Raw genomic sequence first — 19,016 nt, forward strand, 5'->3', positions numbered from 1 at the left:
AGAAATAAGTATCACGCTTAGAATGAATTTCGTACAAATTACGTTAAGGTGGGCTTTTCAGAGTGTTATAGTCCTGGGTTCCCTGATATAATTAAGTGAGTCATTCATATTGGCTATCGCAACACTCATGGCTTATAAAACGTTGGTTGGGCCTTATTTAAGCAATATGGCGCAACATGAGGCAGAAAACACCAAAACAAAGCAACCGCCCTCTCTGAATTGTTTTGCTCCGACATCTTTTGTCTGTTCTTATTGTATGGACTGTGTATTAGTCCACGTCAAGTGTATTGCAATAAGTAGGCTAATGTACTAGGGGTCAGAACTTCTAGAGCCAAGATTAGCGAAAAGTTTAATTGTTTAACACAAAATAACTACTTTGTGATTTTAATTCGTCAGCTAGGAATATGTTAACGTGATGCTTAGGTCGATACTTCCTTCTCTTAATACTTTTCTTTCCTCGGCTCAAGTACAGCGTCAAAAGATTTAAGAAAATTTAAATATTCACGCACTTGATAGAGAAACTTAAGCTCTGCAAATTACCAAAGAGTTCGCGAAATGTCGGTCGCCTAAACAACTTTCTTCAGCAACTTTCTTAAATTTAATCAGTAAGAAAGTGATATTTTGTTAATGTCTTTTTGTTCCCATACAATGTATCAAGGTAAGATATTTGAAAAGACATTTTCCCTGTTTGCAGAGTCAAGCATCAGGCTACTTCTAGAATGGAAAAGTACGAAGCTATTCGATTGTCTCTATTCGCGCGAGTCCTTAGTTTGGTAACAAAGTTTCCTCTTTCTGCATGCCAGCCGCTCGTATTTAGTGTGCTGAGCGTGCGCCCGAAACAGGTCTCAAAGTTTAAAAAAAAAGTAGTTACACGAGCCAGGTAGGCGTAGCTAAAATTGCCAGGGCTTAACGCTGTAATCTCATTATAAATTGAGCGAAAAGTAACTTCTTGGCATGAACGCTCTTCATCACGGCAGCACATCTTGCAGTCACGCCCTGCACATCTAAATGCGTGCAGTACGATGGAAGCAACAACTGGCACGATAAAAACTGAGCTGAAATTTGAGGAGCCGTTAACGCGCGACACTGACACACGCAACGGCTTAGGCCGTTTATAAGCTCACTCTAGTTATTTGGTGTTCAATTTGCCTTAACAGAAATTTTGTTTTTGCAGGTAATAACCTGCGTGTATAAAACACGTTTATGGTCAATTGTTCAGTGTCTTAGCGTGAGTATTTTTGAAGAGTTCACTGCATGGAACTCTTTAAATATACTCAGTATATTCATAAGTCTATGAGCGATCTATAATCCGTGAAAAGAAATATTTGCATACATTCAGAATATAAACCGCAAATTCTGTCGCGTTGAGGCTGCCTATTAAGATGTAATTTCATCTTCCATATTGTTCTGGCTCAATCAGACCCCCTGATTATTACAGCGTAAGTTGTTAACAGCTCCCAACAGCCGATGTCAGCGGCGATATGTTGTCTGTCACGGATGTTGTCCGCCGGTGTCCGTCGCAGCTATCATCCACAATGAGAGGGATTCGAACTCACGAATACTGCATGGTACGCAAATGTTCTACCACTGAGCCACGCCAGTGCTAAAGTGTGTGGCATTTTAGCCCTTTCTTGTCGTTCATCCATAGACCTAATGTGGCGTAATCAGGCGCAAAATCATGTGGCCAATAAAGGTCTAAAACAAGGCTAGCAATGCTCAAAACTGGTTTAAAATAAACGAACAAGGTCTAAAATAATATAATACCAGAAATAACAAAAAGGTATTCGCTGTAGTTTACTTAAAATCGCTAAAAACGCTTCGGAAACATGCGGTTGACGCCCGTGCCGCACAAGGGAGGGCCCCACCGCCTCGCCAAGTGCGTGATTGCTCCTCCCACCAACGCTTCTCCGGCACCGGTGCTACGTACTCCTGCGAGAGATCATTCATAGACAGAGACTACCAACAGTGCAACGGGATCGCTGGGTGCCCATGCTACGCACTACCTTAGGTCTCACAGTAGTGGAGCTGCATTTAGCGCAGGATTTAGAACTATACCAATTGGCTACGCAAGAACGACATTAGCGCTGGATTTGAACGACATTTAGCGCTAGATGTGAACGAGATTAGCGCTGCATTTCTTTTCGGGTAAAGGCCCCATACAAGCATACAAGCGTCACGTATGGGAACGTATCACGTTAACAGAAGTATTATAGCTTCCAACAAAGGGCTCAGCCATAATACGTCCTCATCCTCCTCATCATCCGTCACAGCAGTAACAAAGTGTGCAGCGGCGTAGGTGCGTACAACTTGCCGAAATGTTGGCTCGAGCGAAATTCCTTGTTCATGGATTTTTACAGTGAAAGCTGTTATGAGATCACAACAACAGCCGATTTTGGTGGAGTAGTTGTCCTCCGCCAGCGGTGTCCGTAACCGCTATCACGCACAATGAGAAAATAAGGTCCAAGATCGAGCGGGACTTGAACCCAGGCCCTCTGCGTGGCAATCGAGTATTCTACCACAGAGCCACGCCGGTGCTTGAAACTCATTCGCAAAAAGAGCCTATACATGTGTCGTGTTGGGCAGGGAATCACGTTAAGAGATATAGTATAGCGGAGTGGAAGAGTAGAGTAACACAAGGCGTCACACAATGCGAATTGCCTAACGAGTGGGTGGTTTAAAGCTACCCACCCATTACAAAAGGGCTCAGCCATAATTCTGCATCGTCATCAGCCGCAGCACCAACTAAGTACACATACTGGCTTAGAGACGCGTAGTGAGTACCACGCTTACTGGCATAGTAGGTATTTCTCTACTTTGCAAAATTATGATTTATGACATAGTGGGTACCTTGCAACTGTGCTTGCCGTAGTCGCCCCAGAGACTTTGCTAGGGCCTCTATAGAAAAGCCTCTACTCCAGCTTCCGCTGCGACTGTGCTTGCTGCGTGTTCCACGCAGGCCTTGAATTTTTTATTTGTTCAAATCGAAAAAGTTTAAGCCAAACTAGATGCCTATAACCCCGCCGCAAGCTTCCACGTCACTGCACGGTACTTCTGACACGCTTCATCACACTGCATTGCCGTCATCCTTCGCCACGTACTCAGCGAAGCGGTGGTTGCGATGGCGAGCCAAAGTGGATTGAAATTAGGGCTAGCTCCGAGCAAAAAAAGCTATAACGCATCCTTTAGAGTCAAGAAAAATGACAGCTAGTTGGAAGCGAGGAAAAAAAGTGAGAGGGTGCGTAGGAGATCCCACGAAGTTTTAGCAGTTTGCTGATTTAAGTCGCTGACGTTAGTCGCATAGGGGTTATCAACCTCACGAGCAAGAGCTAGTCATATATTTCAGCTAATCGTGAAGCTTCGGCGGCATTTCTAAATTCTGATTAAGTGCTGCGCCAATCCTTAATCATATCTTAAGGAAAGAAGCCATAGCTTAGGGAAACTAAATAAGCACGAACTGCGGAGTTTCGCTTTTTTAACATTTCTCTGTTTCGCTTCCATTCACCAGTAAAGCTAACGTTCTCCTATCCTATCCTAACCGCATATGAGTTAAATAGACATCTAAAGCTTCATTTAAGTAATACGCAGATATATCTGCGAGATTCTTGCTTTCTAGTACTTAAATTTTTTTTAAGTACTTTGGCGACACGAAAAACACATTAGCTAAGGTATTCTATTTCAGCATGACTGAATCATAATTAACGCAATATAATCGTCCACTAGAACTAAAGGTTATAAACTATTCTTTTTGGCTGAGGTGCCTAGCATTCATTTTTTGATAAATAAATCTGAGTCATAAATGTAAAGATATATATAGTTGTTTTTCACTCAATGGAAAATTACGTTACGCTTGAGAAGAACAGCTGCCTTCCAGAAACCTAGCTCATGAATTGAAAACACCTAGGTTATTACTTAAAGGTAAGTCTTGCATTGCATTTCTCACGTGACTTCATTTGCATGTTTTTGTAAGTATTTATCTAGAACTGCAAGACGATGGTAACACTGTCAAACTCCACTCTTCGTTGAAGGTTGGTGCAGTCTTATAAAAAAACAAAACAAGACCCAGAAAATTGGGAAAGAGAACGAAGCAGTTGACTGAGCCGAAAACTAGACTCATGCGCAAACGCGAAAAACAAAAGTTGATGACGTCATTAAAATTAAGGGAGAAATATACCGCCCATCTGCAAGAAACATAAGCGAAATACAACAAAAGAGATATGCAGTTGGAGAACGCGAACTGAGACTATTTTTTGAAACGTGGGTGGCAAGGGGGAGTGGTCATTAGCGAGTTGGTCACTTCACTTGAAAAAGTGCAATATAAATCAGTAAATAACAATAAAAAATTTAAATACAACGATATTGATACCTAGACTTTTGTGTGCCGTAATCTTCAAAACCTATTAAGCACAACAAAGACGGTACACAAGAAACAACAGGACAAATGCCTTATCTTGTAAGTTATGCCCCTAACCTCTTTCCGCTTACTATGACGTGAACTTGAAATTGTTTAGTTGACATACTGTACAATTACAGATGGGGGCGCTGTAGCACATAAGGATAACGCCGCTCGACAAACAACCACTCACGCGACACTGCACTTCATTGGTCATCTAACTTATTAAGTCTATGTAGGAACACGTCCAAAGGAAGAAACTCATTGCGTAACGCTTTTTAAGCACAGCAGCGAGATACGACATTTTTAAAGACGATAGTATTTCTTGGGGAACTTAAACGCTGGCATTTTGGTCTGTCTGTCTGTCTGTCTGTCTGTCTGTCTGTCTGTCTGTCACATGATACAGCAACCCGGCCAAAGTTTAAGCACTTGCTGAACGCCCAGCCATCTTGAACTGGTAGCTGCGTACATACTTGGCAACGCTATCGATCAAAAAGCAAATATTGCGCATGTCTGAGGCGCAACATCAATACGTAAGTATTAGGTGGTGTGTTCCTTTACTAGAAAATACACAGATACGTAACTCTAAAGACCGCAGTGTTTCTCAGGCTGCGCTGAAAATGCTAGCGTTTCTTAGGCTGCGCTGAAATGGCGCAGAAACGGCCGGCAGAAGGCTATCGTCTTTCGAGGACATTTGCAGCGTAGCACGCAGATACGCGGACAATTTTTATGTACTAATCGTCAGCAAGAAGGCGCCACTTCGTGGTGGAGTTAACTAAATAGATGAAGACACTTAGAAAAAAGGGTTGACGAGGAACTAAGTCGAGAGCGCTTGCGTCGCGACTTAATCCCGGACTTAAAGTCCGGCGAGAAGAAAGTTAGGAAGATATTTGAGACTGGTGTTTACGCCTAAGCTCCCTTAACTTCCCGCTTAATAAGAAAACAAAAAATGCAGGAGATGCGTTGGTTTGCTGATTATGAGTTTGTCACGTATGCAGCCGCAAAGAAAAATAAAAGCGTTCGTTGCAAACACTTCAAGGTAAAAAAATGATCTGGCGGATTATAAGCTCGGCTCGAGACTTTTCAAAATTAATGCTTCACTAAAACATCGTAGCTGGGGCTGGATTACAGTCTTTAGAGTTACGGTTTAAGAGCTGGCAGCCAGAATTAAAAGAAAGGGTGTAGATTACAAATAAGTGGCATCCCCAGCGCAAACTTAATTGATTAGTTTTTTTCCCCCACTATGTTTCCATCTCTACGATGTGACATTTACTTGAGATAATCTAGTTACTACAATATTTCTTGCAACAAAACCATGCATTGTCATGTCGAGGAATGCAGTGCAAAATGTGTCTTTTTAAGGAACACAGAGGGGCCAAGCATTTTAATAATTTCAGTTGTCATTAATAAAATATTGTTCTAAATAAAGGACACAATAAATTTAGATGACGCCTTATACGCTAGAAAAGAAATCTCAGGGTAGGTCACCGTCAGGACATGGATGTTGACCACATTTGCTTTTGTTACACAGAGACAGACAGACAGATTAGACTAGATAGATAGATAGATAGATAGATAGATAGATAGATAGATAGATAGATAGATAGATAGATAGATAGATAGATAGATAGATAGATAGATAGATAGATAGATAGATAGATAGATAGATAGATAGATAGATAGATAGATAGATAGATAGATAGATAGATAGATAGATAGATAGATAGATAGATAGATAGATAGATAGATAGATAGATAGATAGATAGATAGATAGATAGATGAAGGTAGGAAGGTTAACCAGATATTCGCATCCAGTTTGCTACCCTGTACTGGTTTTGGGAATAGGGGTGGCAAAGAGAGCTATATAGAAAGAAAGAGATGAAGAGAAAGATGTATTTTTGGAAAGCTTTCGCCCCGTCAGGCCTCTTAATTTTTTTCATTGGCTTGTTTGTCTTAGAAAAGTAAACTTTACTTTTGTAATACACGCACTGGTAGAGCGGCGGCCACATAGGTTTGGAAAATGCTGCGAACGTTCTGTGGGTAATTGACATGTCACCCGCACTATCTAGAATAGCTTTGTTATTACAGCGAAAGCTGTTATGAGATCATTTAACCGGCCGTTTTTGGCGCCGTAGTTGTCCGCCGCCGCCGCCGCCGCCGGTGTCCGTAACCAGTATCGCTCGAAATAAGAAAAAAAACGAAATAAGAAAAAAATTCCAGGATGGAACGAGGTTCGAACCTGGGCCCTCTGCGTGGGAGCCCAGCATTCAACCTCTGAGCCATGCCGGTGCTTGAAACTGCTTTGCAAAAGGGTCCTATACAGGCTTCATGTCGGGAAGGAACCACATTAGCATATGCAATATAGCGTGGTAGAAGAGTAAAATAAGCACCAAGCGTCGCACAACGCGAATTCTGTAACCAGGCGTCACACAATGCGAATTGCGCAACGAGTAGGTTGTTGAATGCTTCCAACCCATTACAAAGGACTCTGCCATAATTCTTCATCGTCATCAGGCACAGCATCAACAAAGGGCGCAAAATGCCTCACATGGGTTTAGCAGGTACCAACGCTCTCCGTAGAATGAAAAATGGCATAGTGCCTGCTGCCCTACTTCTCAAAAACTACAATGATTTATAGCGTAGTGGGTTCCTCGCAAGTGCACTTGTATTGGTTGCCAAGGAAGCCCATAAGCGCATGATCCACTTCCTCGGGGTCTCAGTAAAATTACAATGATTTATAGCGTAGTGGGTTCCTCGCAAGTGCACTTGTATTGGTTGCCAAGGAAGCCCATAAGCACATGATCCATTTCCTCGGGGTCTCAGTAAAGTTCTTCGCCCCCCCCCCCCCCGTCTCTCTCCCACGTCAACGTATGTAATACAGCATGACGGCAGAGGGAAATAGCGATCGGGCGTCACCCAATGCAAAAAACATAACTGGTGGGCCGTTTAAAGATTCCAACCCATTACAAAGTGCTGAGCCATAATTCTTTATCGTCATCAGTCGTCGCGTCAACAAAGTGCACATAATTCCTTACAGACGTGTAGCTGGTGCCTCGCTTCTCCGCAGAATGACGAATAATGGCTTAGTAGGTGCTTCCTAACTTCACAAAATTGTGATTTATGGCGTAGTGGGTACCTTTCTAGTGTATTTGTATTGTAGCCCCAAGAGAGCTTAACGGGCTCTAGAAACGCCGAGCTTCCAGCTTTCGCTGTGACTGTGCTGCGGTTTCAGCGCAGGCCTGGCGTTTTTTTGTTATTGGCACTGGCAAGGAATTAAAGCTGTGCCATCTAGCGATGTTTGTGTAAGCCTGCAACGCTGCAACTACTTGATTTGACCCAATTTCGCGGCAGGACAGACACTTACCTAGTTCAATTTATTGACCACAAATTTGATGGACTCGCGAGAAAATCATTCAGTGCTGTCAGACAGCAACGAAAGCACTTGAGAAACTTATTAGGGGTGAAAGTAAACAAGAAATAAACAAAAAAAATTATGACTGAGTCATAATGGGGTCAAGTGTAGGATGAGAGAGTCACATCGAAACAAGCATATTCCTAGACAGCAAACAAAGAAACAAAAATCTTTCGACCAAAATTATAAGCGAGGTATCAGAAAAAGTAACACCAAGAACGAGACAATTTCGGACGGTCCCGTCGGCAAAATGGCAACTCTGAATTTTTTTTAAAGAAAATTATTCCTTTGGCTAAAAGGTAACAGAAGCATCAACATCATAACAAGAAGCAGTCGGTCGTCTCGATTCTAAGAGTAACCGGATATAGGAAAGAGGTCGCCCAGTTAGGCTACAAAGAGAAAGAAAGAAAAAGAACAGACAAGTAATCTAATACTTCGTGCTTTCCGTCTTTCTTAATTGCACGAAGGAAGTACAATTAGAGATACGATACCCTTGTTTAAATGGTTATCGATACCGTGTCTTTTAATTATCAGACATAACGGTCTTTACACGTGCGCCGTCTAATACATGTTGGTTCCACACAATCCAATTTGTAGTTGTCTTCTTGCCTAGGAAGGAACAACGAAATGAATGTCGATATCACATTCAAGAGATAAACCCGGCTAACATCTCCGGGAACACCATTGAAAATTGCTATCTATCTATCTATCTATCTATCTATCTATCTATCTATCTATCTATCTATCTATCTATCTATCTATCTATCTATCTATCTATCTATCTATCTATCTATCTATCTATCTATCTATCTATCTATCTATCTATCTATCTATCTATCTATCTATCTATCTATCTATCTATCTATCTATCTATCTATCTATCTATCTATCTATCTATCTATCTATCTATCTATCTATCTATCTATCTATCTATCTATCTATCTATCTATCTATCTATCTATCCGTCTGCCTGTCCATCTGCCTGTCCCTCCATCCGTCCGTCCGCCCATCCATCCGTCTGTGGTAAATATATCGGTTATAGTTTTTGGATACGCTGGCTACTTCCGGGACATCATGTTCAAACCTCTCTTAACGAACAAGGTACAGGTTTGAATATTCGTGTAAAGCTGCCAACGCTCCCGTTGTAATATGACGAAATGTCAAAATGGAGGTGGCAACGGGAAGTACCAACGAATGAGTCTGGACAGCGGTTTCATTCCGTAAATTAGGGAATACAGCAAACCTAGAGAAAAAAAAATATAGGCGCCAATCAAACTGAATAAATGTCTAGACTCCCTGCTGATCCACTGACCTTTCTTTGCCAAGGCCACGATGGGAAAAAGGGTGGCGATAGATAAAAAATAAAAACGTTGAGCTCCACGCACCATCATTTCTATATAGAGAGACAACAACCCAAAGATAGCTCCTACCCTTCCCTTCTGCTCGTCTTAATTTTTTTGGCCACGTCGTCGATCCACCAGCCGTTCTCCGTTCCCATTGTCCCTGTACGCGGCACAGAAAAGAAGGAAGGAAAGGAAAAAATGTGCGGGGAGAGTTTGGGGAGAGTTCCTCCGCATCCTCTCTTTCGATTGGTTCTCCCGGGGGCGCGCGCTCGCGCCAGCCACGGAGCCTTGCGAACGCGCAAACTCCCGGTTGCCCTCTCTTCGCGAACCTCCTCTCCCACGCGAGGGCTCCCCTTTCTTCCCCTTCGCTTGGCGTCGGCGGCGGCCCGGGTTTGAAATCGGGACCAAAACTCCTCCGACAGTTTCCCAGACAGGACGCGTCTCTTCCTCCCGTTTTTATCCGCTCTTCTCGGACCTTCGCGCGCTTCGCCCGTTATGACCTGCTGACAGCGACTCCGGGAGAGGAGGAGCGTGAGTGAAAGACGGGACCGTAGTGGTGGCATTCGTGCAGTGCAGTGTCGGCCTGCGGTCGGAGCCGATCGGCTACGGAGGACCATGGCCTACGACATGGACACCAGTTCCTCCTCGGAGCTGTCGACCGACGAGTGGCCGCCGAGAAACATTACCGGAGCTGTTGGCGGCGACAACAGCTCACCGCTGTACCTCTCGGAAGGCGAGGAAGAGGAGCCGCTAACCACAGTGGTCGCCATGACCGTCGTGTACGCGGTCATCCTCGTCACCGGCGTCACGGGCAACGTCTGCACGTGCATCGTGATCGCGCGAAACCGGTACATGCACACCGCGACCAACTTCTACCTGTTCAGCCTGTCTGTTTCGGACCTGCTTCTCCTGCTGCTGGGCTTGCCGCAGGAGATGTACCAACTGTGGCGCAAGTACCCGTACGCCTTCGGCGAGGCCTTCTGCGTGCTCCGAGGCCTGACGTCGGAGATGTCGACCAACGCTTCGATACTGACCATCACGGCGTTCACGGTGGAGCGTTACGTGGCCATCTGCCATCCGCTCAGGGCCCACACCATGTCTCAGCTGCCGCGGGCCATCCGCTCCATAGTGGGGATATGGATCGTGGCCGGCGCGTTCGCTGTGCCGCTGGCGCTACAGTTCGGCATTGTGTATCAGCGTACTGCGGACGGGTCGGGCTTCTTGCCGGAGACAGCGGCATGCATGCTCAAGCGGCCCGTGGAGCACGCGTTCACCGTGTCCACGGTGCTCTTCTTTGTGCTGCCCATCAGTGTGATTTCGGTGCTGTACATCCTGATCGGGCTCCAGCTTCGCCGCTCGAACGCGGCTACGCGACGCGATTGCTCTCCGGATATGAACGGCAAGAGCCACCATCCGAGGAGTAATGCCATGATCCCCATGCGCACGCACAGGCAGTCCGGCGGAGGATCCAAGCGTGCCGTAGTCAAGATGCTAGGTAGGCCATACTTTGCCAGATTTATTATTATTATTTGAAGTACCTCACATACCCATTGGGCATTGTGCAAGCGGGGGTGGGGGCGCTGCAATCACAGCATTGTATATAAAATAAAGAAGTATAAAAAACCATAAAAGAAACGAATGTGCATCGTACATATAATATTAACTCTTAATGTACAACGTAATACATAATGCGTACATAAACCATACAGGATTATTACACAATACGCACATAATACTCATATAATATATGCAGATATAGCTATGTTAACTGTCGACTTTAGCAAGAAAGTGCAATTAGTTGGTGATGCAGTGTGTCAGAGTTGGAGAACGAAGCGATGTTGTCTGGCCGGTGATTCCATAATCTAATGGCGCCTGGAAGTGCTGATGAATTGAATTTTAAAGTCTCACCACATATGCGCGTAAAATTAAAATGATTGTTCAATCTTCTGGACGTGCGGGGTGGTACATCGAGATGAAATGAACATTATCTATACTTCATTGAGATGTCTTTTTTTTTCACCTTGGCCTTCGTATCTTCAAGTACCTGTTTGCTTTTTTTTTTTGGTGTTATGTTAAGGGCATGGCCTGTTGACGAAAGCTGGGGTGTGAGATGGGGCGTGGGAGTGAGGGAGGAGATGTGGAAGAAGGCGTAGCTCACCGCATGCCCTCAAAGTCTGCCATGTCAAAATATAAAAGAGGGTATTCTAACGTTATTTTGTAGGAGGGGTGGAGCAAGACGCTATCTTCTGCTACCTTTGCAGAAGCACTGCTTAGCACTCTTCCCCTCTAACCCCCATCTTCCTCCCTCTCGCCCATAGGCGTGCGCAGGGTTCCCCATTAGGGAGGTGGGGGTGGAAACGTTTTTCCACAGTCCCCCCCCCCCTTCCCGCCTTAGACGAGACCAAAGGAGAACATGCTTCCGAACGGAAGAAGACAAATGAAAAGTGAAGCGATTACGTGCTTTTCACAATGGCCACACTGGCTTTTCTGAAGTAAAGTTGGGAAGTAAACAGTTCCCAGGGGCCTTCAGCCACCATTATTGTCACAAACCTGCGGGGCCATAACTGAGTGATCGCATGGAGCAGACATTGCGCTCCACTCCCAGGTAATTAGGGGGGGGACGCCCCCCCCCCCCCTGAACCCCCCGTGCGCAAGCCTATGCTTTGGTCCCACTCTTATTTCTCCGCGTTTCTTATCACCGCGCACTTTCATCGCTGGCCTATGGGAGCGTTTCTTGCAGGATTGCATTTGTACCCATGGGCAGCCGTATGAAGCGATGATTGCTGCAGCACACCAGTCACTAAAAAAACAAAACAACATAGCATTCATAGCAGCCTATTGTGGTATATATTACATGTTGCCTTTTAATATTTTGTTAAATGCAGAAGCACCTCGGCCTTTACAGGAAAAGCGTTTCCCTTCCCTCTTATATTGGTTTGACCTTTGGTGCCCAGTAGAGCGAGTGTACACCACTCACCGATGACGCCTTTTCATCAAATTTATTTTTGACTTGCCGGCTTGTGAGTGAGCGCTGAAAAATTGATTCGAAAGGGTTAGGCACTTGTGAAAACCACTGGAGTGTCTTATTGTAAGTCTTGAAAGCAGTTCACATTTCGACGAACGTTGAATGAATGGTTTTGATTTTCTGACCTTATGTCGCTGATGTCCTTCACATCGTCGGCCTGAGTACATAAAGTCATCAATGTTGTTTTCTGCTTTATTTTCCCTACTGATTTGCATAACAGTTCTTTTATTCAAGAGAAGATGTGCGACTACTTTCCCACAACCAAGATTGCATGTACAATGAAGGGCTATAACTGCGCGACGTCATAGCTATTGATTGTGTTTACCTAAAAAAAACCCACTTTCATTTTCTCCTCTTGTGCTGGTGCTTTTTAGTAGTGTGGCTTCGTGCAGTCGGGTGTCTTACCCCCTTACGTACACACTTCGGACTGCTACCGTACGGGTCATATTATGTATATATACATTATCGGCTTGTGATTGGCTAACGCAGAAGGTAAGTACCATTTTCTTCTATTTGCTAAAGGGGGAATTATTCTGCGCTTACCCTCTTCATAGCGTTCCTTTGTGTACGTGTTTTAGTTTGCGTTGAAAAGTTTCCGTGAAGAATGAATTATTCTTATGGTTAGGTACAAAATATTTTGGTACACCTGTTCATCCCCTACGAGAATCAATGGCATACGGGATCCCGTTGCAGCCGAACTTGTGTATATGAACATTCCGTACTTTCGGTACGAGCAAAAGAAGAACAAACAAACAGGAAATGTCAAATCATAGAGGCTATCTTCAAATAAAGAAAATGTAAAGCACGATCGGAAAGCTTGAATGTTTACAAAAACGCAATATAGACTCGTTTGTTTATAGTATACTGCAGCAAAGCACAGAACCAATTTCCTGCGTTTCCTCAGATTTCTGTGTCCCACGCGAATGCCAGAGCCAGAGGGACTGAAGAAAAATAGGTTCCTAAGGGGATATACGTATTGCTCTTGAACCTCTGTTTAGTTGTGGTTGCTCAAACATTGCGATTCGTTTTCTTTGTAATGCGAACCATGATAAGAATATTTCAGTAATGTTATCCGCTTAAGTCCTTTTAAAGAGCAGTGGCATTCAACAGGGGCGGTTTAATAAACGCTGCGCCCTATGTCTCCTGGTATAATGTCGTGAATCCGGCTTCCGGGCGGAGCATGCTACCTAGACAGCGCCCCATGAGAACTGAAAATGTTTGCACGAGGACCGCTGCCTTGAGACAGCAAGCCCCTATAATCTCACTCTTTGGATTCCTGCCGCTTGTATTTTGGACCTTGCTGACCGGTATTTCGCGCAGACTTGCAATTTGGTTGGCCAGAAAAATCCAGCGACCTGTGTTCTCTATCGCTGGTTTAACATAAAAAGATGTGCTGATGGTATGACCGTTTGTTGTTTATGAAGGCATTAGGTGCAATAAAAATGCATAGGAAGATTAGTTAGTTAGTTAGTTAGTTAGTTAGTTAGTTAGTTAGTTAGTTAGTTAGTTAGTTAGTTAGTTAGTTAGTTAGTTAGTTAGTTAGTTAGTTAGTTAGTTAGTTAGTTAGTTAGTTAGTTAGTTAGTTAGTTAGTTAGATAGATAGATAGATAGATAGATAGATAGATAGATAGATAGATAGATAGATAGATAGATAGATAGATAGATAGATAGATAGATAGATAGATAGATAGATAGATAGATAGATAGATAGATAGATAGATAGATGCATAGATACATACATACATACATACATACATACATACATACATACATACATACATACATACATACATACATACATACATACATACATACATACATACATACATACATACATACATACATACATACATACATACATACATACATACATACATACATACATACATACATACATATTCCAAGAATTTCCACGAAAACATTTTGATCCAGTTAAACGAGGTTTGGCTCGCACAATACACTGATGTTAGGATGATGCCGTCCGTACGAAGGCATATAGATTTTCTTTCCTTTATCATAATTAGGAGACTGTATAAATCTCTATTTCTAAAATCATTAGCGAAATTCTAGATCTCGGGCAGCCCTGTGAGCGCACTGGAGACGCCTCGTTAATCATCCGAGCGCACTCTACTGTCGAGACGAAATATGATAAGTTTCGCTAACCAATTAGAACAGGTTTCCATATAGCTCTCCGTAGAGCCTTGGCAATCTCTCACCGAATTCGGAAGTACACACCCGCCCAGTATGCTCGTTGTGCTCTGTGCACCGGCTGAACTGGAGGCCACATTACGACACCGAACAGACATGCAAAACAGTGACCAGACCGCACACTAGGCGACGCAATCTACCACCCGTATGCTGACGTAACTTTTGCCGGTCTGGCCGACAGAATGCATTCGCGCCTCCCTGGGGCGTTTACGTGTGCGTGGTTCGCGTAAGGCAAGTGTCATTTCATTATTTTCTTACGATGCTCGCGACTTACCTACGGAAAAAACAAAATAACAACTGAAGTTGTAAATACATATAAACGAAATACCGCTATAGTATTTTCGTCTTCACGTTCGTGCCTTCCCATTTCGCGTCTGCGCGAATTTGTGACGTACGCGGCGTCAGAAGCGAGCCGTTTTGTTCGGAGACACCGTAGATTTACGATTCAATTACACAAATGTCGTTAGCTGCGGTTGCTCCTTGTGTGTGTGTGTTTTTTTTAATGTATGGGCGCCGGCATCACAGTAGAACGATGACCCATGGTGTCGTTAAAAATAGGGTCACCATACGAGTCAAGGATAACGTAAGAAAAAAAAAAACATTGACCAGGAGTGCGTAATACGGCAGCATTCAGCTGTGTGAGGTTCAACGACACTTGCCTGCCGAGAGGCACACATGCACCGTCTAGATTCCTTACCACTAAATCACTTCGTAAGCTATATTGCTGGACAGTTCGTTTATGAACAGCCGTCAAGTGCGGGACATTGCCAGGAATCATAAACCGATAAGCGCTGCGCATACTTCCAACTTTATAATTTGGGGTCACTGAACTATTACATTCACCCATGTTAAGGACCCTTGCGGGCAGTACATAGGGTCAGAAGGGGTGGAGAAAAAATAACAATCGATAATTGTTGTTTTCGCTTCTGTGCACCTATCTTATGACGCAATGACTATCGTGAAATATTATTTGCGTCGTAGCTCCTTTGCATGAGTAAGCTTTCAAGTTTCTTTTTACTCTTGATTTTCTTCATAACTGCACTTTTTGGTAAAAACTGTTTCGCTGTTTGCAATTGTCGAATGTGAATAACACTTTTCATACAATTTTTTAACAATTTTCGCAATTGTTATTTCTATTGCGAATAATGCTTGTATCAAATAGAAGATACCATAGTAGTTCTTTTGTTTGGTGCCTTTGCGGAAGGCACTAGGTAAATAAATAAATAAATAAATAAATAAATAAATAAATAAATAAATAAATAAATAAATAAATAAATAATGGACATTCCAGTCTCCCCCTGTTCTCTTGTACATGATGGATTGTTGTAGACAGGTAAAAAAAAAAGAGTACTTCTGCTACTTTATAAAGCACAGTAACTTAGGCGTGCAAATGCAGACTGACACCTGTGCTGCTATTTAGTACACAGAATAATGCGTACACAAGTAAAGCACCACGTGAAGAGCTTACATGAAGAAATAAATACACGCCAGTGTGTAGCAGCAACATTAATGACCTGGGATCACTCAACTGTAACCTTCTTCGGCTATGCGCTGGTTCATTCGGATCTTGACACGTCATCCATCGATCACTGAATAACTTCTACCAATCTTACACTTGATACGCGTATTCCTAAAGGGCTAAGTTATTTTACAGGGACAAGCACGGCGCTACGTTCGCGCAACTGCGCTGCACTTAGCGAATTGCCCCTCGATATTTTGGGGTTGAAGTCCGCGCGCCAGTGCACGCGTGCATTTCGTTGATCACTAGCCTTGTATTTTAAGGCCTGAGCTATTCTTTCTGGCATCGTTCGAGGAAAACATGCCTTTAATATAGTGAGCGCATGAATAAACGTACGTACTCGAGGTTGTAAATGCGTTTTTAAGCCTTCCAAGGGGGGAAAATGGCGTCTTGTTGGGAGTTGTAAAGATGCTCCTGTCGTAACAACAAGACGAAGATAACTGTTTTGGAACTAGCTGAGGACGTTGACCTCTGAACTTTCTCCGCCCCACGGGGCTTTTGAGCAGACATGACAAGTTGCAGTTCATGCTCAGTAGTGACTTGGATGCTTTTCGAATCACACGGGTTGCAGCGAATTTGATGCAGAAAACACAACGTCGAGATAAAGCAGCTTTACTTTTCACGCAGCTTGCCATACGCATCACTTATTCCTGCCCCGATGATCATCACTCTTTTTTTCCCTTTCCCTTTTTCCATGTGCAGAGTAGCAGGCCAGAGTGCACAAGCTCAGGCCGACCTCTCTGCCTTCTAATAAATTTTCTCTCTGTCTCTTGCCATATAATTCATTTTTTCCTTCAGATTCTCTCTTATGGCAATGGCGTACAATTTAGCATTAAGAAATATTTACATTAACGTAGAGGAGACCTGGTCAAGCGATTATTCGTTGCAGCATCTTCCGATTGTTACCGAAGCATGAAGAGCCGCCGTGCGCCTATGTGAGAAATAATGTGCGATTAAGTCTATGTACACGGACGTTTGTGCGTTTTTTTCTCCATGTAAATGGAATGACAGTGGCCGGGAGTCGAACACGCGCCCTCCTATTACGCAGCGTAACGCCTTAGCTCCTAATTCACAATGGCGGGTTCAGCATAAATTGTATGTGGTTCCTAAATTTGGCGACTACTTAATTGCAGTGCAGGAGGCTCGGTGCCAGCACTACAAGTTCATACACAAATTGAATGCAACGGCAGCGTCAAGCAGGAGATAACAAGATTATTCGAAAACTGGCGAATACAAAAAGAAGTAACTGCTCCCAGTTCAAAACCAGAGAAAACTCAACGGTAGAATAACATTAAAGGAAAGAAGAGGAGGAGAAGGGTGATATTGGATGCAGAAACTTGGTTAAAGGAAAATAAAAGGGTTAAGCTTCCCAATAGGGCGCTTGCGCATCACCCCTTTAACTTCAGGAACGGTAAATATTGCCACACGTGACAGCTTAAGGTGCGAAGGGAAGTGTGTTTTCTCTGTGTATTGCGAAATTCCTGAGCGAACCTAGTCGGGAAACAAAGTTAGCGACCGTTACCTGCGTTTTTTTTTTGTATTTGCGAATAAATGAAGGCTGTTTCTAGCAACGAACCTTCGTCGGCAGTTCAAATTGCATTTTGGGCCGTTCCTTCAGCAAGCGTTAGGAGCCTGCTCTGGAAAGAAAGCGTGACAAAGGAAAAGATGAGAGAAACTCCCGAACAATACACCGTAACGAGCTCAGCAGGGTGCAGAAAACCTGGGTTAAAGCGAGTACAGAATACACAACCACCTCTGTTTGACGTCACCCGTTTTCGCGGTAATGACGACATACTAAACAAACCGCGCGGAAGACGTTTCGACACGAAGCCTGCTGTATGCGGTCTCAGAATGAGAAACCAGCAAAGAAACAGCAGCGCAAGCAATATGCGCGTTCCGCATAACGTGCATCGAATAATAACGCGAACCAGGCGCTCGAACAGCTGCCAGAACCAATTGAATTAGGCCCCTATAGCTGCACTTCGAGGCGTTTGTTTGCAGCTGCCCGCTACGATTACATGCGGGCACGTAGTCGAGTCAGTAATTACATTGTGATGTAATCTGTTTCGAAGCATTGTTTGCCATCGATACGGAGAGGGTAGCAAGGTCGCCTTTGCGCAATCCAAAACTTCGTAGAAGGAAAACCCAAGCAGAAAGTATGTAGAGTTTAACCTGGACTAGACGAGCGATTGGATGCATACAATACGGGAGAGAGAGAAAAAAAGGAAAGAAAGAGCTTACAAAGAAAACGATACAATCAAGGATATTTATCCACCCGCCACTCGTGCAGTCATCCAGTGTCCACTGCAGGAGAGTTTGTTCTTGGAGGACAGGCAGGAACAATCGGGTAGCAATTCCAACGGTGAGACGAAGCTAGAGTGGACAAGCGTCCATATTCCGCTCATACCGCCGAACTTTCGTGCATTGAAAAAGAGAGAGAGAAAGAGAGATAGGGAGAGAGACAGATCAAGAAAATTAAAGGTAACGAGATTAACAGACCAAAAAACCGGTTTGCCCCGATACACAGGGATATGGGGACGGCACTAGACAGGTCACAGATTACATTGCCAGACTTCCGGAAATTCCTTGTAACATCCCTGATTAATCACTAAGACCCGGCCCTCCCAGTGTTGGTTACCAACACCAGTCGCCATGTGTTCCTTTATTACTTGTGAATAGCACAACGCAGCTTAATTTTGCGGTATCTGCTGCTGTTTTTCTTTTTTAGTTAGCTATATTGCGTTAGTGCCCTTCATGCCTTGCACAAAACATCACTTTTGTGTTGAACAGTGTGTTTATATCATCGTTAGTCTGTCATCTGCTGTCACTTCAATTTTGTGGAACGGGTAGGAAGACAGTCAAGCGGATTGTTTTTTTTTTTCTTCGGGGTTCCTCCGTCAACAAGTACTGATGAAAAAAAAAAGATTAGTATAAAACAAAAAGAAGATATCGAAACGGACCACGTGCAGATAATCACTGCTTTTCGTAGCAAAGGAGGATATTTGTCGGTATGTTACAGCCGTTCATGTTGGTTTGTTCGTAACAACTGCAACGACCTATTCTTACCCCTCTGCTGCAAAGGTTTATAAGCTCTATTTTCTAATATGACTGGCGAGGG

The 19,016-nt window shown here is 43.7% G+C and overlaps 1 protein-coding gene across 1 annotated transcript in view; it reads left to right on the top strand.

The window, feature by feature from the left end:
- Nucleotides 1-9,281: 9,281 nt before the first annotated feature.
- The window catches only part of LOC119404339 (pyrokinin-1 receptor-like), a 343,661-nt gene continuing 333,926 nt past the window's right edge, over nt 9,282-19,016 (top strand). The window contains exon 1 of the mRNA XM_037670885.2: nt 9,282-10,641. Within this exon, the coding sequence (XP_037526813.2) occupies nt 9,762-10,641 (880 nt within the window). The 5' untranslated portion in view covers nt 9,282-9,761. The remainder of the gene's footprint in view (nt 10,642-19,016) is intronic.

Source organism: Rhipicephalus sanguineus, chromosome 9 (genome assembly GCF_013339695.2).
Source record: "Rhipicephalus sanguineus isolate Rsan-2018 chromosome 9, BIME_Rsan_1.4, whole genome shotgun sequence".
NCBI lineage: Eukaryota > Metazoa > Arthropoda > Arachnida > Ixodida > Ixodidae > Rhipicephalus > Rhipicephalus sanguineus.